This window comes from Phocoena phocoena, chromosome 6 (assembly GCF_963924675.1).
Source record: "Phocoena phocoena chromosome 6, mPhoPho1.1, whole genome shotgun sequence".
Taxonomy (NCBI): Eukaryota; Metazoa; Chordata; class Mammalia; order Artiodactyla; family Phocoenidae; genus Phocoena; species Phocoena phocoena.
This window is the reverse complement of record NC_089224.1, coordinates 2,480,146-2,498,555: the sequence shown is the minus strand read 5'-3', so window position 1 is coordinate 2,498,555 and position 18,410 is coordinate 2,480,146. Positions and strand designations below refer to the sequence as shown.

Below are 18,410 nucleotides of genomic sequence, written 5' to 3'. Positions count from 1 at the left end.
TCGTAGAGGAAATGCTTTCAGTTTTTCACCATTGAGAATGATGTTGGCTGTGGGATTGTGGTATATGACCTTTACTATGTTGAGGTAGGTTCCCTCTATGCCCACTTTCTGGAGAGTTTTTATCATAAGTGGCTGTTGAATTTTGTCAAAAGCCTTTTCTGTGTCTATTGAGATGATGCTTTTTTTTGGGGGGGGGTACCAAATTACTTTATTTGAAGGAATGGTACTAAGGAAAGGACTTGTAGATGTTTTGGTACAACTTACAGAAAAGGTAAATGTAACCCAAACATGCATGCACTGCCTTGGTGACCAGGGAAGTCACCCCCTGTGGCTACGGGAAGCCAGCCTAAGGCTTAGCTCTCATTATCACTATTTCCCAGGGTGTGCTTGTCCAAGAGATACTGTGCCATGCCAGATTCGGGGGCCCCCATTGTGCGCAAGTTGGTTGCGTGGTCACCCAATTCTTTAATGGATTTCACCTGTTCATTCAGATAATGAGTCTCAATGAAGTCACACCAATGGGGGTCATTTTTCTCCGTGGCCAGCTGGTGCAGTTCCAGTAGTGACTGAGTCACACTCTTTTCCAAGTGTAGCGCACATTCCATTGCATTCAGCCCATTCTCCCAGTCATCACGGTCTGGTTTCTTGATATCCCGAAGGAAGATTCGGCCACCACCCCGTTGGTTCTGCAGCTTCATCAGATTCTCAGCATGTTCCCTCTTCTCACGAGACTGGTGAAGAAAGTATTTGGCAAAGTTCTTCAAAGCCTCATCATCGTGGTCAAAATAGTACGACACGGACAGGTAGACGTAGGCGGCGTAGAGCTCCGGGTTGATCTGACGGTTGATGGCGGCCTCCGAGACCTGGTGGTAGTTCTGGCGCACCTGCGAGGGGGACGCGGTCGTCGTGGCGGGCGGCTGAGGTGAAACGGTGGCGGTGGCTGCGCGGCGCTGTAACGGCGGCGGGGACCTTGGGGCGGTCGGAGGGCGCTGTGAGGTGGCGGCGAGGGCTGGCTCTGAGCGGCCGGCCGGAGCGGGGGACGAGCGCCGGGTTGCGTCCAAGCACTGTTGAAGCAAGAAACTGCGGCGACTCTCCGCGAGGACTGTCGAGATGATGCTCTTTGTTTTTCGATTTGTTAATATGGTGTGTCACATTGATTGATTTGCGTATATTGAAGAACGCTTGCATCCCTGGGATGAATCCCACTTGATCATGGTGAATGATCCTTTTAATGTGCTGTTGGATTCTGTTTGCTAGTATTTTGTTGAGGATTTTTGCCTCTATGTTCATCGGTGATATTGGCCTGTAATTTCCTTTTTTTGTGATATCTCTGTCTGGTTTTGGTATCAGGGTGATGATGGTGGCCTTGTAGAATGAGCTTGGGAGTGTTCCTTCCTCTGCAATTTTTGGGAAGAGTTTGAGGATGGGTGTTAGCTCTTCTCTAAATGTTTGATTGAATTCACCTGGGAAGCCTTATGGTCCTGGACTTTTGTTGGAAGATTTAAAATCACAGTGGGTGGCAGCCACACCTGGTTGCTACTCATGTACCCACTCCTTGCTTCGAGACACAGGTGAACTGGGACAGGGCCCCCCTCTGGAGAGGGTTGCAGTCGGCCCCTAGGTGTGTGTTTAATTAGAAGCCTGCCCCTTATGCCATAGCTGTGAAGACCACTGCCCTGTGTCACAGAGAGAGTGGGGTGCTTCAGTGTGCTGCCTGTGTGCTCTGCCCCGGGGGATAGCAGGGTAAGAACTGTTTCTCTGTTATAGACTTATGGGACTCGCAAATGTAAGCCCCCCTGGCCGGCAGAGCTAGGCCATTCAGGTGTCCCCTGGGCCCCAGGCCAGTGCACGGGCCCCTTTACGGGAGCTAGTGGCAATCTGGAGGCAGAGGGATGGCGTGAAGACAGTGCCTGCCCTTGGGGGTTTCTGGAGAGCACTCGGGTTGGCCTGACACGTGTCCAGCTAGATGTCTGTCCCTCAGGCTGAACGTAAGCAAAGAAGCCTCTTTCACAGAGGGTCTGGGCGCTTTTCAGTTGGCGGCCTCTGTGCTGGCCCAGTCCATGCAGCCCTGGAAGAAGCATCTCCCAGTGCCCCACAGCCTTGTCTCATGGACAGAAGCCCCGTTGGCTTTCAAAGCTACACGTCTTGGGGGCTGGTCTCAGAGGCAGGCCTTAAAAGGTGGGGTCCTGGTGAGGGGTTCAAACCCTTCACTCCCCGGGGAAAGCTTGGGGTTGAGTTCCCTCCTCACTGTGGGTCACCGTGCCGGGCAGTGGGGGTCACAGTGAGGCTGTGCCTCAGCCCCTCCTGTTGTGACCTGGGTCTGTTCTCATTCACCTGAGGTTTCTTTCGGAGGAAATGGGTCTGTATGTAGTAGCGGATCTGGTGTGTCTGGGGGAGGACCTCTTGAGCCAGAACCCCGTATACTTAATCCCTAAGAGAGCGGCTATGGTGTGTGGCTGCAGGACGCTTTCCCGGGGGATCACAGGATCCAGTTACTCACGGGCATGTGTCTGGTAAACTGCTGAGGCAGGCAGGGTTCTGAGCCGGCTGCCAGCGTCCCCCACCCTGGGGTGCACCCCCCTTCTCTCTCACCCACACGCAGATCCCAGATCAGATGGTCCCTTAAAAGGCACGGGACTCTCCTTGACCACAGTCAAAGCGTGAGAGGGATTTGTCCCCAGGGAGATTCTCACTGCCGGTTTTGGTGAGGTAGGGGGGGTGACGCGGCCTGTAGCAGCCCAGTGCCCCCGCTGACAGACCACGTGGGACCCCGTCCTACGGCCACAAGGAGCCCAATTCTGTCCCAGGCGCTTGCGCTCGGGTGAGAATGCACCTGCAGCAGACACAGTGGTTCTAGTCTGTACCAGTTTATTACAGCAAGCAATAGAAAATGAAAACGACTGAGTATTTGCTTCACAAAATTGCAACTATTATTTGTTAAATATTTATTGATGTTAAATCCACAACAATCCAGAGTGGTAAGATCGTACTTATTTCTTTATAAATACACGAAAGGTGGCAAAGTAATGCTACTTAATCCCAAACCCAGCAAATCAGCAAGAAGTCACATTCAGAAAAATTTGGCAAGTAAGAGATGATGTTAAGTCATAATTCTACACTATAGAAAGGTCCAGGAGAGACTTCGCACGGTGTCTGAAATCCGACATCAGCAATGCACGTAGGTGTGGTCAGAGACACGTGTGCCACTCTGCTCCGAACGTGGGCACCGGAGCTCCAGCCTGGCATTTAAAGCTCGCTTGGTTGGTGCTCTTACAAGGAAGTAGAAAGCTGTCCATGTGAAGCAGTGCAATGGGATATACACGGTGGCACACAGATACAAAAGTACTTAAAAAATACTACGTATTGAATGGAGTAACTGAGCTAAGAGAGTTCAACATTTGTATTATAAATAACGAGAGAGAAATGTGTTTTGCATAAGGCATACAGTGTGTTCTCTTCGTAGGAAAGTACCATTAAAGACTCAGGTTTTATAATATCAGCCCAAATTTGCTTTTTTCTCCTTTTTAAAGTTTATTGGTTCTGACTTAAAGCCGTCAAGTCTGGTCAGAATCCACTCCATCTAGTTGATGCAGAATCACAGGCATTCAGAATGCAGTCTTTGCCGAGATGCCTTTACAAACTACTTGGAACCCAGCACCTTCTTAAGGCAAAAGGTCTCGTGGCAGCAGGGAAGTGAATAGTTTCCACTCACCGTATGGCGGTGCCATGGAGAAAATGCATGCTGGCACCCCCGTCTTTGTCTCCCCAAGTAGACTAGCGCCCACAGGCTGTCTCTGATCCATGACAATCTCGCAGCTCAGCCCATATTCAACTTGCAGTGTGCACCTCAACCTCCCGCTGCGGCGCCAGCTCCGACACTGCAGTGTCCCGAGCACGAGGTTCCCTCCGGCTGACCCTCGAGTTCCCGACTTGGGAATGGCGGTGTCTTGTCGCTTCTATTTTAGGTTAAGTGTGAAGAAAAGCAAAGAAAAGCCTGGCCTTTGCCGTCTCGTGCTCCGCCGCTTTCACCTAAGTGAGCGCAGTCTGTCTGGTCGTGCTTCCTTTCCCTCTCCTCTCCGCCCCTTCCAGACCCGTCTCCTCCAGATACTACACACCTCGGTCACTTGGGTGGTTGGGATGCCCTTCGTGGAATGGACTGCAATATGCCTCTTCTTTATTCAGAGTACTTCGCATTCTTTTAATATGGTTTGTAAGTAAGCGCCCTACCAAGGTAACAAGAAAAGAAAATACTACACGTAAAGAAAAAAAGGTTAAGAACGAGGGTCTTGACCTAGTTAGAAGACACTCGGGACAACACAGGTCGTGGTCACCTTTTTTCCGTTAGCACTTTGGCATTTCAGACCCCCTGAACTGCAGCACTTCCCAAAGTTTAAAATTGGCTGATGAATGTGAATTCTCCGTGCAAGGTGTGCATTCCTATCAATCAGCATCGCGTACGCAGCCTCTACGTCTGGTTTACCAGGAAGAAAAGTAGGATTTTGGTGTCCTTTTGTTTCTTAGAGCCAAAGGTATGTTTCTGCCTTTTACGTCCCGTGACAGAGGAGGGTGTGGGTCAAGGCAGCAGTGGTTTCAGCGTCTGGGCTCCGCGGAGAGCGCCAGCTCACAGGTCCTCGCTCTCCACCAGGCCGGGGCTCAGCATCAGGTGGGACGGGCTGGCCTCGGGCTGGAACGCAGCCCTGATGTCGAGTCCCTGGTCCGAGAGCGCGGCGTAGCGGCTGGCCGAGGGCCGCACCCGCTTCGGCTTGGTGCTCGGCGGGGGCTGCTGCCACTGGGCTGCAAGACACAACACGGAACTCAGAATCTGTAACCAGGCAGCAGGGCTCTGGCTGTGTACCAGGCACGCGTTCTTTGCAAAAGACCGAACACGTCCACGGTAGAAGTCCTAAAGTGTACGGGTGGTTCTGCCGTCTCCTCACATGTTGCAGATTTACTGCCTACACAGGGCGGTGGGCCTACAGCAGCTCGGGAACAGAGACAGTGTGTGGTTTATCTTGATAGTCAGTGCTCACTGCATGCAGCTCGGGGAGTCCTCTGAAATGGCGGCTACACTTCCTGATTCTCACTTCGAAAAAAACTTCAAAGCTCAAAATGTGTAAATGCCACAGTAATGGCAGTCATCAGGTATTCTGGATGGGTGTTCTAACACAAATTGTTTGAAAGGAACCGGGCGATAGGGAAGGTTGAGGCCAGTCCTTTCTTATGTGTGAAACCAGTTCTGAATTTTTCCTAGTGGTGTTCTTGTCACTAGATCACATATTGCTACTGGGCTAGTTTGTAAACTTAGTAAGAACTTTCTTCTTTCAATCTGGGATGCATGTACACAAATACACGTACACAAACACTCACAAACCTACTGCTGAACTGCTTAAGGTATGTTAACACAAAGCACTGAGCCACAGAAAGGATGCATTCCAGGTTCAACGGGCCACACGTTCAGAGTGAATTAAGATGCTGTGACAGGATCATAGCTTAGGGAGAAATGTTAAAAGGCAGTCATTTGCACAAGGCAGTCACAAAATGTGAAAAATCTGTGCTTATGCCTTTGCCTGGTGTTAACCCCTAAGGGTGCTGGGTAAGAAAGCCACAGCTGGGTAGCCGACACCAGAGAAATCCACATGCACGTTTTGCTAAAAATGCAAAGTTCCTGAGTGATACTTGGGCACTGTTCTTCTGGCGAGGTTCACTATTAATGTTGAGAAACTATAAATAGAAAGAGAAAGAGCAGTGTGAAATTTCTGGCAAATAAAGCGCTAGAGTTGTTGATCCGATCAGAGTAACGTGACTAGGTGTGCTGACGCCCGCCTTGTTGTAACTGAAGGAACCAATAATGCATGGAGGCGAGAGGGAGGGGTACTCACTGTAGACGTCCAGCCGGGCCGTGCAGGACACGATCCCGGCCTCGTTCTTGGCCGACACCGTGTACCAGCCAGCGTCGTCCTTGGTGGCTCCCTGGATGAGTAGACACACGTAGCCGTAGTTGTCCTGGTGCAGGCTGCAAGAGACAGACACGGTCATAGGGCTCGAAATGTTTCAGGACACGAAGCATCGCTTCTCATTAGCTCAGGAGCAACAGAACTGTGCAAGCAGCGGTAACAGGGTCCCTAATTCTGCAGAGGCCGCCAGCCCGTGACAGCTAATGAGAGAGCGGAGAGGCCGGGAGGCTGAAGGAAGCCGAGCACTTAATTCCCAGGGGGAGCATCTGCCCCCGCAAAGCACTGCCTGCGTTAGGCGGGGAGCCGCCGCACCACACAGCGGGGCAGCCTCCGCAAAGCGCAGGCGCGGGGGTGGGGGCTGGCCCGGGGGCGGTGCACACAGGCGCGTGCTGTGCACCTTCCTTTGGGACCATCAGGACCCCCCGCGGGTGGGGGGCGGCCCCGTGGGCTCTCACCTCACGCGGTCCGTGCTGTGAGTGAGCGACTCGTTTTCCTTCTTCCAAAATATCTGCGGCGGCGGCACCCCGGACACCCGGCATTCCAGCCGCACCGGGTACCCGTCCGCCACCCCCGTGTTCTGCAGCTTCTCGAGGAACACGGGGGGCTTGTGCGCTTCCTTAGCTGCAAAGACACGAGACGGATTACCTACCCGTGACGGGCGCAAAAGGTACCACAGAAGAACGGAGGTGCTTTCAGCAATACCGCTCAACTTGGCTGACGTCGTTGTCCCCTTCAGGTGGCAGCATGCTGGTCCTCTCTCCAAGTTACCCCTCCTCCACCAAGAGGGGTTCCTACCCTTCGTTCCACGCCTTTCTCTCCTCAATCAGTACAAGTCCGGCAGGCCCGCACCTGCTCCCCAGAGCGCCTGCCTGCGTGCTTTGGGGGGGGGGGGGACCTCCGTCAGGCTGGTGACTGATGAGGGTCCCTGCCTCAGCCCACCGCTGCCATCTAGCGGTGCTGATCCCCTAGATTCCCGCCCTGCTGGCCGAGACACTCTGAGATTTCTAGGTCCTGGCTTAAGAGAGACATACCACAGGCTACAAAGGGGGAAACGAGGAGAGGCAGCTTTAACTAGTTACCTCAACACTAGGAACGTGCATTCTACACAAGTTCCAATTTGTATTTCTTTGAAGAAAGCTATGAAAACGACGACTATTACCCAGTCTGGACAAATCAGAACTGTTAGTAACACTCTCAGTGTTCCCTTGGATCTGCGGTGGCAACAGTCCCAGAGGAAGAGGAAGCCTTAGCTACCATCATCCTAGCTGCCAACAATGAGTCTGAGTGCGGCCTTCTGCACTCCCTCCTCTGTGACAAATAATAGCAAAGCAAAGGTGAACGTTCTACCTGAGATTTTTAAAAACCTACGGCCCTCTATGACCTTGAATTACGTAGAGGGTTAATTTTTATTGGACCTTCTGTGGTTACTTGACCTGGGCTACTCTGGGAAGAGACCTCACTCGGTGCTCTTCCTTGGGTCCCAGTTTTCAAAAGAGCATAAATGTGTAAGACGGGCCTTGGGTCGCAGCCACCCTCCACAGTAGTCTCACAGCTACCTCTGGAGCTTGGCTAGGCAGGCTCGTGGGTACGCAGAGCTCCACAGGATTTCGTCCTTGTGCCACGACTTAGTCCTTCAACTCTAAGCATCACGGCCCCCCTTTTCCGTTCGGGGACGCTCAGCTGCAGAGGCGGGCCTGCCAGAGGACACAGCCGGAAAACGAGGGCTGGGCTGGGAGCCGAGCCCCGACTTCCCCCGGAAGTGCCGACGGGGGCACCTCGGGGGGGGACCCCAACAGTTGAGTTTTGAGGCGGGCGGGCTGGAGGAAGGAGTGAAACTGAAGCGGGTCTGACACACAGGCTGCACGCTGCCCATGTTTTTGTGTGAACACGTCTGGGTGTTTGTTGTCACGAGAATCCCCAGCCCGGACTGTAGCCGGGCCGCCCGCTGCGTCCCCGCTGCTGCTGTCTCCCCCAGGAGCTCGAAGGCTCCCGGCACCAGAGGGGCACCGCAGCCTGGCCCCTGGGAAAGTCACTTCCTCTCTCCTAATTCCCACTGGCTGGCTGCCTCATGGGGCTGCCGTGGGGACCAAGTGAGCGCTTTGCGTGCAGTGGTGAGAAATAAACGCTGTTCTGCTGTTTTCAGATGAGCACAGAGAACAGGCTCTCAACTCAGGCTCAGCTCCTGCGGACACCGAACCTTTCCATAAACTCATTTCCCATACCTGAGGGCAGAACTTTATTCTGGTAGGTGAATTTCGTAAAGATATATAATCAATTGAAAAGCAAGCCTGAGTTGAATCTGTCTATGACATGGTGGGTAGATGACAGTGTTTCAAAGTTTTGAATTCTGAAATCACTGCACATGGCTTCAAAAGCTAGGTCTACGTGCAGAACTTGCCGTGTGAGCACATTCTCCCACCTCGTCTGGTTCCTGGGGGCCCAGGAGAAGGGGAATGGCCCAGAAAAACTGCTCAAACCCTCTTCTCTGGCTGCCAGGCTGACGGGGGAAGGGAAGAAAAATAACTATGGCTACAGCGAAGAAAAAGTGATGTTTCTGACTTGCCAGGTCTTAACACGTTGATGATAATGGTCTATTTTTTTCAGCGGTTTGATGCACTTTCCACATGGGTTAGTTTGCTTCTACATCTGACGCTCACCCTGGGAGAGGTTCCCGGGACTTACCTGCGACCACGAGTTCCAGGCTGAAGGAGTTGTGTCCAGCCCGGTTGGTGGCCATGCACGTGTAGACACCGGCGTCCCGGGCCGTGACGGGCTCAATGATCAGAGAGTGCACCCCGTTCTCTCGCACCAGCATCTTGTGGGTGCTGTCCTGGCGGATGGGCTTGCCGTCCAGCAGCCAGCTGAGATCGGGGGTTGGCAGCCCACTGACCTAAACCGGGAAGAAATGCGAATGAATTCCTCTGCTACAGAAACAGAGCGAAGTCACGAACACCTAAGACACCGGCACAGACTCCTCCTTCAGGACATGAGGCTCTTAGCATCACCTAAGACACCGGCACAGACTCCTCCTTCAGGACATGAGGCTCTTAGCATCAGGTCACGTTTCTTACTCACTTATTTATTTACTTTTGGCTGCGTTGGGTCTTTGTTGCGGTGCGCGGGCTTCTCAGTGCAATGGCTTCTCTTGTTGCGGAGCACGGGCTCTAGGCGCATGGGCTTCAGTAGTTGTGGCACGTGGGCTCAGTAGTTATGGCTCGTGGGCTCTAGAGCACAGGCTCAGTAGTTGTGGTGCACGGGCTTAGTTGCTCCGTGGCATGTGGGATCTTCCCGGACCAGGGCTCGAACCCGTGTCCCCTGCATTGGTGGGCGGATTCTTAACCACTGCACCACCACCAGGGAAGCCCACATTTCTCTTCTGCTTAAAATCTTTGAATAGTTTCTCGGCACACACGGGCTCACTTCTAAACATTTCTTATAGAGCAACCCAGAGAAAAGTGAGATGGGGACTAAAAACATTCGCCATCGTCTTTCCTCACCCAGGTTATAGATGCTGAGGGTGATGTCAGCCCAGGGCTCTGAGCCCTTTGGAAAAAAGATGTCCAACCATGACAAGGACTCACACTCAGCTCACACGGTTCACGACAAAGCCTCTCATCAAGGCTGCTGTAGCTGCGGAGACATTAGTTAATGCAGCCATTAAGACACAGGGCTGTTATTATTTTATAATCCTTGAAAGTAATAGGAGCCATACGAAATTACCCAGAAAGCCATCTCAACAAATAAGCCTCACAATAGAAACGTTAAAAAAAAAAAAAAACAGAAAAACCACTCTCCAGACCATGACAGTCGTGCTGACCAGAGATCAGACAAAAGCACGTTTAATGGCTAATAGTATGGTGTTCAGTGAGGGGAGGGGTGGCCACTGTCTGTCAGCTCTTTACTCTAGGGCCCTGCATTCTGAACGGGAAGAAAAGCACCAGTAAGGAAGGCCCTTTCACCCCTACCCCAAATGTACCAGTGGGAAATCACATACGGAAAGATGTCAGTGGGACTGTAAAGCAATTCTTCTGAGAATCAGCTCTGCCAAAATCAGCCAGAGAACTCACAAATTGCACTCGTGCTGTGTGACGCTCACGTATACTGCCCCCAAGATGCCTCACCCCCAACAAACACACACAGCAAAGGCCTAGGGATTTACAGAAAACAAATCACTGGCTAAAAGCGGGCCAGGCTCTGCAGCCTCCCATCCGTCCACCTGCCGCCCCGGCGCTCCACGCCCGCTCTACCTGTCAGGCCAGCTCAGGTGCACGGAGGAAGGGGGTGGGCTTTCCCGCCCGGGGCTGCACACCTGGCCCTCCTGGCCGGTCAGGTACCGGCGAGGCCGCAGCAGGTTTAGGAGGGAGACGCCGCACGCACTCTGGGCCCACCTGGGCCAGAGCTGCGCGGCCGGGCAGAGGGGAAGGCCGAGTCCTCTCCCTCTGAGGCCCAGCAAGGCGAGCCTGACCTCAGGAACTGGGTCACTGTAAGCGGGCCCCAGCCTGGACAGGTGGGCGGCTCTGGCTGCCGTGGGAACGGGGGGAAGCAGAGGCGTTTACTCCCGGAGGCTGAGAGCCGGCTGGGGCAGTCAGTGTCCGGGGAGCGAGTCGGGGGCCCAGCAGCTGCCTTAGCGACTGGCCTGTTCCCATGATTCTTTTTTCCCTCTTAAAGCGTAAATACACTGGAACAGATTTTCCACATTTCTCCTGGTCTGATCATAACAGTAAAATCAACAGATTACCTTTTGTTTCCAATATTCTTTTAAAGGCAGGCATTTCAAGGACAGCTGTGTCACTCGCAGAAAAATTAAGTGCTATGATTTCTTTCTTAAATGCGATCAAAAGTAGAGCCGATAATATTGTGAATCTCCGTGTAGCCATCACCTAGATTCGCTCTCTTTTCTAATTTTCATATTTTAAAAATAGACCCCAAGCTTTATACTTGAGACTTTATGAAGTATCGTTCTAAAAGAACAGATTTTTCTTACAGAGTCACAGTTCCCTTTTTATACCTAAAATTAAAATTAATAGTAATCCCTTGGTATCATCTAATTTTCTAAAAGAAAATTTCCCCTGTGGACTCAAATGTCATTTTACGGGTGGTCTGTATGAATTCTCAGTTACAGACCCCAAATAAATACACAACGTATAAATATATACACGCTGTATATATATAAACTCAATCTGTATACTTATACTGTAAAAAGAATTGTTGCAAACACTGCAGCTGACAAGGAATTAATCTCCAAAATGTACAAGTAGCTCACGTGGCTCAATAACAAAAAAAACCAAAAAACAAACATCAAACAACAACCCAATCAAAAAATGGGCCAAAGCCCTAAACAGACATTTTTCCAAAGGAGACATACACAGGCACACGAAAAGATGCTCAACACTGCTGATTACTAGAGAAATGCACATCACAACTACAGTGAGGTATCACCTCACACCAGTCAGAAGGGCCATCATCAAAAAGTCTACAAACAATAAATGCTGGAGAGGGGGTGGAGAAAAGGGAACACTCTTGCACTGCTGGTGGGAATGTAAATTGATACAGCCACTATGGAGAACAGTATGGAGGTTCCTTAAAAAACTAAAAATAGACCTACCATATGAACCAGCAACCCCACTACTGGGCATATACCCTGAGAAGACCATAATTCAAAGAGTCATGTACCACAACGTTCACTGCAGCTCTATTTACAATAGCCAGGACATGGAAGCAACCTAAGTGTCCCTTAACAGATGAATGGATAAAGAAGATGTGGCACATACATACGATGGAGTATTACTCAGCCATAAAAAAGAATGAAATAATGCCATTTGCAGCAACATGGATGGACCTGGAGATGATCATACTGAGGGAAGTAAGTCAGACAGAGAAAGACCATATGTGGAATCTAAAAACTGATACAAATGAACTAATTTACAAAACACGCTCACAGACTTAGAGAATGAACTTATGGTTACCAGGGGGGAAGGGTGGGGGCAGGGAGGGATGAATTGGGAGACTGGGGCTGACATGTACACACTACTGTTTACGAAACAGATAACCAACAAGGACCTGCTGTACTGAGCACAGGGAACTCTGCTCCACACTCTGTAATAACCTAAATGGGAAAAGAACTTGGAAAAAGGATAGATACATGCATATGCATAACTGAATCACTTTGCTGTACACCTGAAACTATCAACACTGTTAATCAACTATAGTTCAATATAAAATAAAAATTTAAAAAATTACGCTGGAGGGACTTCCCTGGTGGTGCAGTAGTTAAGAACCCACCTGCCAATGCAAGGGACACCGGTCTGATCCCTAGTCTGGGAAGATCTCACATAACACGGAGCAGCTGAGCCCGTGCGCCACAACTACTGAGCCTGCGCTCTAGAGCCCGCGAGCCACAACTACTGAGCCCACGTACCACAACTACTGAACCCGCACGCCTAGGGCCTGTGCTCCAAAATGAGAAGCCACCGCAATGAGAAGCCACGAAAACCCAACGCAGCCAAAAAATAAATTTATATTGAAAAATTACGCTGGAAAGTATTTTATACATTTCTACAAGCTTTTTATACATTTCTACAAGCCCAGAGTTAACCCTCTAAGTGCCTTACATCTTGCGTTCTGCAATTCCAGAGACAACCAGCAGAGAGAGCCCAAATTGCTTTTTTAAAAGCGTATTCATATTTCAGAGCTAAAATTTAAATTTAAGGTCAATAAATAATGGGGCAAAAACACAAAACAATCAAAAAATTTCAGACCAGTGATTCCTACACATTTTTGGCCTCGAGGTCCTCTGGGAAGCTGATGGCAGGTGTACCACATACAACCTCCCGTGTAATTTCAGGCCCACACACCTGATGAGACCTGCTCACCCCAGGACCTGGTTACGAAGCCCTACTGTCGATGGAATGAAGGTGCTGCTTGGATGTCTCTTAGAAACAGGAAATGGGAGGCCAGAGATAGTAGGTGTGTGCATACAGAATTTGTATGAAAACAGAGTAAATATAAGTAAGATCAGGACAGAGAACAGATTCAACACAGTCATTACTTCAACAAAAAGGGCGACTCAGAGATAAAACCTCCCAGTTCACTTTCTGGAGTATGGTACACAGGGTTCTCGGTAAAGGACATATTCAACAAAAACTTAAAAATCAAGGAAAAGAATGATTTGAAACATATATAAATATTAGTATGTTCCACTCATTTTCTCTCCTCTTCTGCTAGGAAACATTTTAAAGATGTATACTTTGCATAATTTCCCCAAAAGGAACTAAAGGGAAGCGGTATTGCAGGGAGAAGGGAGGCACCCAAGCCCCTCACCTTACAGTCCATCCTGCAGAGCCTGCCCTCCTGGACCGTCAGGTCCCCGGGAGCCTGCAGGAAGTGCGGTCGGAAGAATCGCTCCTGAATCGGTTCACCTTCGTCGGCACTGTCCCTGGATCTCGAACGAGACCTTCGGACGAGAGAGAAAACCAACAGATGGAAAGAAAGATGGGGGAGGGGAGGGAGAACGCCACAAAGACAGACAATATAGACAGATGGAAAGAAAGATGGGGGCAGAGAGAGAGGGAGGGAGAATGCCACACAGATACACACAGAGGGAAGGATGGGGGAGGGGAGGGAGAATGCCTCAAATATAGTTAAATAGATGGAAAGAAAGATGGGGGCAGACAAAGAGGGAGGGAGAATGACACATAGATAAATACAGACAGATGGAAAGAAGGGGGAGGAGGAGGAAGGAGAACGACACATAAATGATAGGTAATATACATAAACAGACAGTAGGTATTGTCAGGTTCTTAGCTATCTCTTCTCTGTAACACATGGGGCAATAATATAATTTCCTTACCTGCTTCCCTAGCTCCTAATCCCAGGGTTCACACCATAAAGAAAGTTAGTAAAACAAAATCTTGTTTCGTTTGGAAGTTTATTATACATTTAATAATCTGCTAATTGCAGACTTCAAATAATCTGGTATCCTAACCCTTACAGCTAGCATAAATCGTGAAAGGGGGAAATGGGGAACTAACAGTAACCTATTTACTTTTTGCTAAATAAATATTTTTAAAGCTGTATTTGAAGCGGCAGCAACTGTTGCTCATTAATTACCGACTATTTTTCAACAGAAATCAGGACAGCTTCCACTGTGACTGTAAACTTGCAGGAAATTAAAAGAATGAATATCATTCTAATAAAAATTTCTTTTCATATTAACCAGGAAAACAAATCACACTTCAGGCAGGTTTTCTTCTGTATCCGTTAACCATATGCCTCAGGCAGTCATTTTTCTTCTTTTCTTTTGCTTTAACATAAAATTGTGCACATCTCCCAGATTTTGTGCACCTTTCTTGGTTTTGAGTGTGCTACCAGAGCCGCCTTTAAGAGCAGTATGATTTAAAGTGACTGCAGGGAAGACTTAGGAGTGAGGGGTGGAAACGTTATAACCCTGCCGGAGATCACTGGGAGGTAAGTTAAGAAACACTTCAGTAGCAAAAGTAGGAGCAAAGCAAATGAAAAATTCGTATAATACGCTAGTAATCACCGGCCTTCACCCATCAGGTCTCATTTACGAGCACAATGCCCTTTCGGGAGTCAGCGGCCCACAAAGGGCTGAAATGCACGGAAGGCCCCGAGTGAGGCCGGAGAGAACGGACCTGCTGCAGCTGTGCTGTGCTCACAGGCGCGGGGGCAGGTGATGCCGTGCGCCAAGCCCCGCCCCAAGAAGCCTGCATCAGACCTGCGAGTGCTGAGGCCGAAGCTGCCTCCCAAACGCCGGCACAAGCCCGCGTGGGGCGTGGGCCTGCCCGCTGCAGCTTGCCGTGTCCTGCTCCTCCGGTGGCCTCACTGGCATGTCCTCCCTTGTGCTAGGCCCAGGGGCCGGATGGCCCAGTCACCGGCCCCATCTGTAGCCACGTGTGTCCCTGGGAACCACGGCCCCGCTGCCCATCCTCACGTGCACTCGCTCGGCGCCACGGGGCAAGTCTGACCTACGAGGCTAGGGTCTGAGACAGGCTTGTGACCTAAGCGACCGGACAAGGAACCTTCGCACACGAGCCGATCTTAGGAAACCCAGGGGGCAGCCCACGTGATGCTGGTGAGGAAAGCGTGGCTAGAGCCTGGGTGCCACCGACCAGCGTGTCCGCGGTGACGTGGCTGCCGCCCGCCCACACGCGGCACGTGTCGGAGGGCGCCGGGCCCAGCCGGTACGTCCTCCACCCCGCCCCCAACTAGAAAGGAGCCACACGCCACCACGCTTCCTGCTGTGTCCCCATCCCGTCCCCCAAGTACGTTCTCTCCTGTGGTGTCCCCGAGATGCTGGCAGCGCTGGGTTATAGTGACCGTGAGGAGCGGCGCCCGGGAAGGGACGCGAGGGATACCTTCTGCCGTGAGGCTGGCCGGCGGGCGAGCGGGGGCTGCGGCCTCTCTGGTTCACGGCCTGCACCATCAGCCGTCCCGTGCAGCTGACGCGGCCCTGCGGGGACAGAGGGGCCGACGGTTAGCGGCAGCGCCCCAGCACCGCCCCCGTCACCGCCACGCCTGCCCCGGTCTCACAGGGCGCTCTTCCCCGCAGACCTGCGCGCCGCAGCAGCGCGCCCCCAGCCTGTCTCTGAAACACGCCCCCCGGGACGTCTTGGGATGAGGCCACTTTCAAGGCTACATACCTACTGTGTGGAGCTAACTCTGAAATCAAACCAGATCATTTCAGTCTTCTTTTTAGTTACATGTTTATTAAATGTTCGTGGTACCCCTTCCCAAACCGCACACTGAAAGGGCGGCCGGCATGAAAAAAGAAGCGTTACGTGACAAGCATGCCTGGGGCAAGGGTGACGACTATGGGACACCCTGGCCCCATAAAGTGAGAATATTTGAGCTTTTAAAACCGGAACCAGTTAATGCCTGAACCCATGACGGTCACATGGTAAGGACCTAATTCTAACGAAAAGCTGTATTTTATAATCTTTAAAGAGAATTTTTATTTGAAGTATAAAGTCTACAGCCACCCCACCCTGAACACACCTGATCTTGTCTGAAGTATCGTTCACGTAACAATATTATATCAGCTTCAGGTGTAAAACACAGTGAGTCAATAGTTCTATAGATTATACCCCATATAAAGTTATGGTAACACCTGGCTACACGCGCTGTCTTCTCCCTCAAATTTGTCGACTGGGAATCGGATAAGTGCCGGCTCGGGACACACAGCAACACGTAGAGGGGCCGGGCGACAGGAACCAATGGCCCTGCCACTTCGCCTTCTGATCTGGACTCATCTCTCCCTGCATCCAGCAGAGCAGCAAAGCAGATGGTCTCCTCCGCTCGCTCCTCGCCGGGCCCCGGAGGACGAGCAGGAGGACACCTAAACCCTGACGATGACCGAGAGGGAGTACGCGGGGCGGGGACATGAGACGCAGACTGATTCTTCACCCGAGTTCTATAGCTCCAGGCTGAAGGGAGCGCTTCGAGTCAAAGTAAAGTTGACCCCTGACCCCCACTGCCACTGCAGGTGGCCAAACAGGTGACCAAAGCAGAGGGGTTCTGTGGGTCCTGAACCGCCTTCTGAGTCCCCCCCCTTGAGAGGACGCTGGCGGGGACACGGAGGGGGACCCCACGGCAGGATGCAGGGAGGCGCCCTCGGGGTCTCCCCAAAGCCTGGACCTCTTCAGGCCACAGTCACCAGGAAAGGCAAAGACACAGTACCGGTGCGGACGGGAGGGTTAGGAAGGACCCAGGAGCTGTTGTCAACACAGACTCAAGCGGTCTTGTACCGCGGGACACGCACCTTCCTCCACTGAGGCCACAAGCGCTGCCTTTCCCGAAAATGTCCAAGTATGATGAAGTATAACTTTACGAGGGGAGTTATTTCCAACTCAGATCAACTGTATCTGAAGTTCAGGCCACACGATACGAATTCTCTCACGCTGAGCTTACAAATACTTGGGATTCCCTAAAGTAGCTTGAAATCTGTACACCAATCCCATCGAACCCCTCCCGGTCTGTACTTGCTACAGAAAATCTGGACATAACTTGCTTAGAAGAGCCCGTTATAAATTACACAACTGATGTGTCATACGGCTGGGACACGAAGACCCATGATTCCTTTTGGAGCTTGAGGACAAGGGACTGTATGTTTTGTTTTCACACAAACAGCTTCCACTGAACTGATGATATGGTTTCCTTACTATCTGCTTCGGCAAATAATTTTAATTTGGAGAGATTTAAAGAGTTACGTCATTTGGGTGGATTCTTCCTTGTGGTATAAAACCCAGAGGATCCACCAAGGCAGTTAGTATTAACTAATGATTTATGTAGTCAGATAAAGATAAAAGTTATATTCAACCTTTAACCTTGAATTTGGGGAAGCAGATAATGGTGCTAAAAAAAAAAAACTCCTCTAACCTGGATTTGAGTTTTGACTTTTCTCCTAAAGCTTTGGGCAAATCCTAAATTTATTCAAGCCTACATTTCTTCTTTTGTAAAAGGTGGGGCACTATACCTCACAAGGGTGCTGCAAAGATTAAATGATATAATCCATGATGATCTTGTTAGTAGTAGACGTACTTGATGTCATCATCACTGCTAACTCTGCCGCCACCGCTGCTGGTACTGTGTTTCTCTGGGTCTGTGACATCAGGTGTGTACATTAAGGTGATTTTTATGGGCCCAGCAGCTTGTCTGACTCCAGTGAAATCTTCCAAGTAGACGTATTTTGCTCGCGGGATGTTCTTACCTTGTTTGGTTCCTTCAGAGGCCTCTTTTAACCAGTGCCCCCTGGCCCCTCAGGGCTCTCAGTGCTGGGATGAGCCCCAGATACCTGCCCTTGGCTCCTTCGCCCTGGGTTTGTAACCAGCTCTGTCCCTTACGGTGGAAAGACGAGGCAGGCGACATACCCCTAGGTGAGGGTCCTCACCTGCGGAACAGGACCCTGCTGGTCATCCTGCAGGGAGGGGCTCTTATGATGATTCAACGAGTTAACAGGGGTCAAGTACTTGGTGGTGTGTCTGGCACATGCTAAACGCTCAAAATGTTAAATTTTTATAGCACTGGATACAGATGTAACCATAACAACCACCACATGGATAGGAACTGTTTTGTTCAACACCATTTTTTTCCATACGAATGGAGTTTCCTTCCTTCCCTCCTTCCACCCACCCTCCCTTCCTTCTTTCCTTTTCCTTCCTCTCGTCTTTGCTCTCTCTCTCTCTCTCTTTTTGGTATTAGGATGCAGTTTACTCCAGAGGAAAAGCCAAGTACTCCAAGCGTAGGAGGGAGACTGTGGAGAGCAGACCAACCTTTCCCCACCTCACGCTGGTGCCTGCAGGGCGCCACACACACAGGTACCTCCCAGGTGTCTGACAGCTGCGTCCGAGGCCCAGGAGGAAAGGGGTCCTGCCCAACCCTAAGCACTGCCTGTGCCTGGGATGCACTTTGTCTCCTTTCCCCGCTCCCAAACACACG

General features: G+C 50.8%; 1 protein-coding gene and 1 pseudogene across 1 annotated transcript in view; both read right to left on the bottom strand.

The window, feature by feature from the left end:
* Positions 1 to 353: 353 nt before the first annotated feature.
* LOC136124492 (ferritin heavy chain pseudogene) lies at positions 354 to 3,741 on the bottom strand (annotated as a pseudogene).
* An 880-nt stretch (positions 3,742 to 4,621) lies between these two features.
* PALLD (palladin, cytoskeletal associated protein) overlaps positions 4,622 to 18,410 on the bottom strand; it is a 387,834-nt gene continuing 374,045 nt past the window's right edge. Inside the window, exons 15-20 of the mRNA XM_065879773.1 lie at positions 15,332 to 15,426; positions 13,275 to 13,407; positions 8,637 to 8,844; positions 6,410 to 6,575; positions 5,880 to 6,013; positions 4,622 to 4,794 (exon numbers count right to left, since the gene is read on the bottom strand). Of these exons, the coding sequence (XP_065735845.1) occupies positions 4,622 to 4,794; positions 5,880 to 6,013; positions 6,410 to 6,575; positions 8,637 to 8,844; positions 13,275 to 13,407; positions 15,332 to 15,426 (909 nt within the window). The remainder of the gene's footprint in view (positions 4,795 to 5,879; positions 6,014 to 6,409; positions 6,576 to 8,636; positions 8,845 to 13,274; positions 13,408 to 15,331; positions 15,427 to 18,410) is intronic.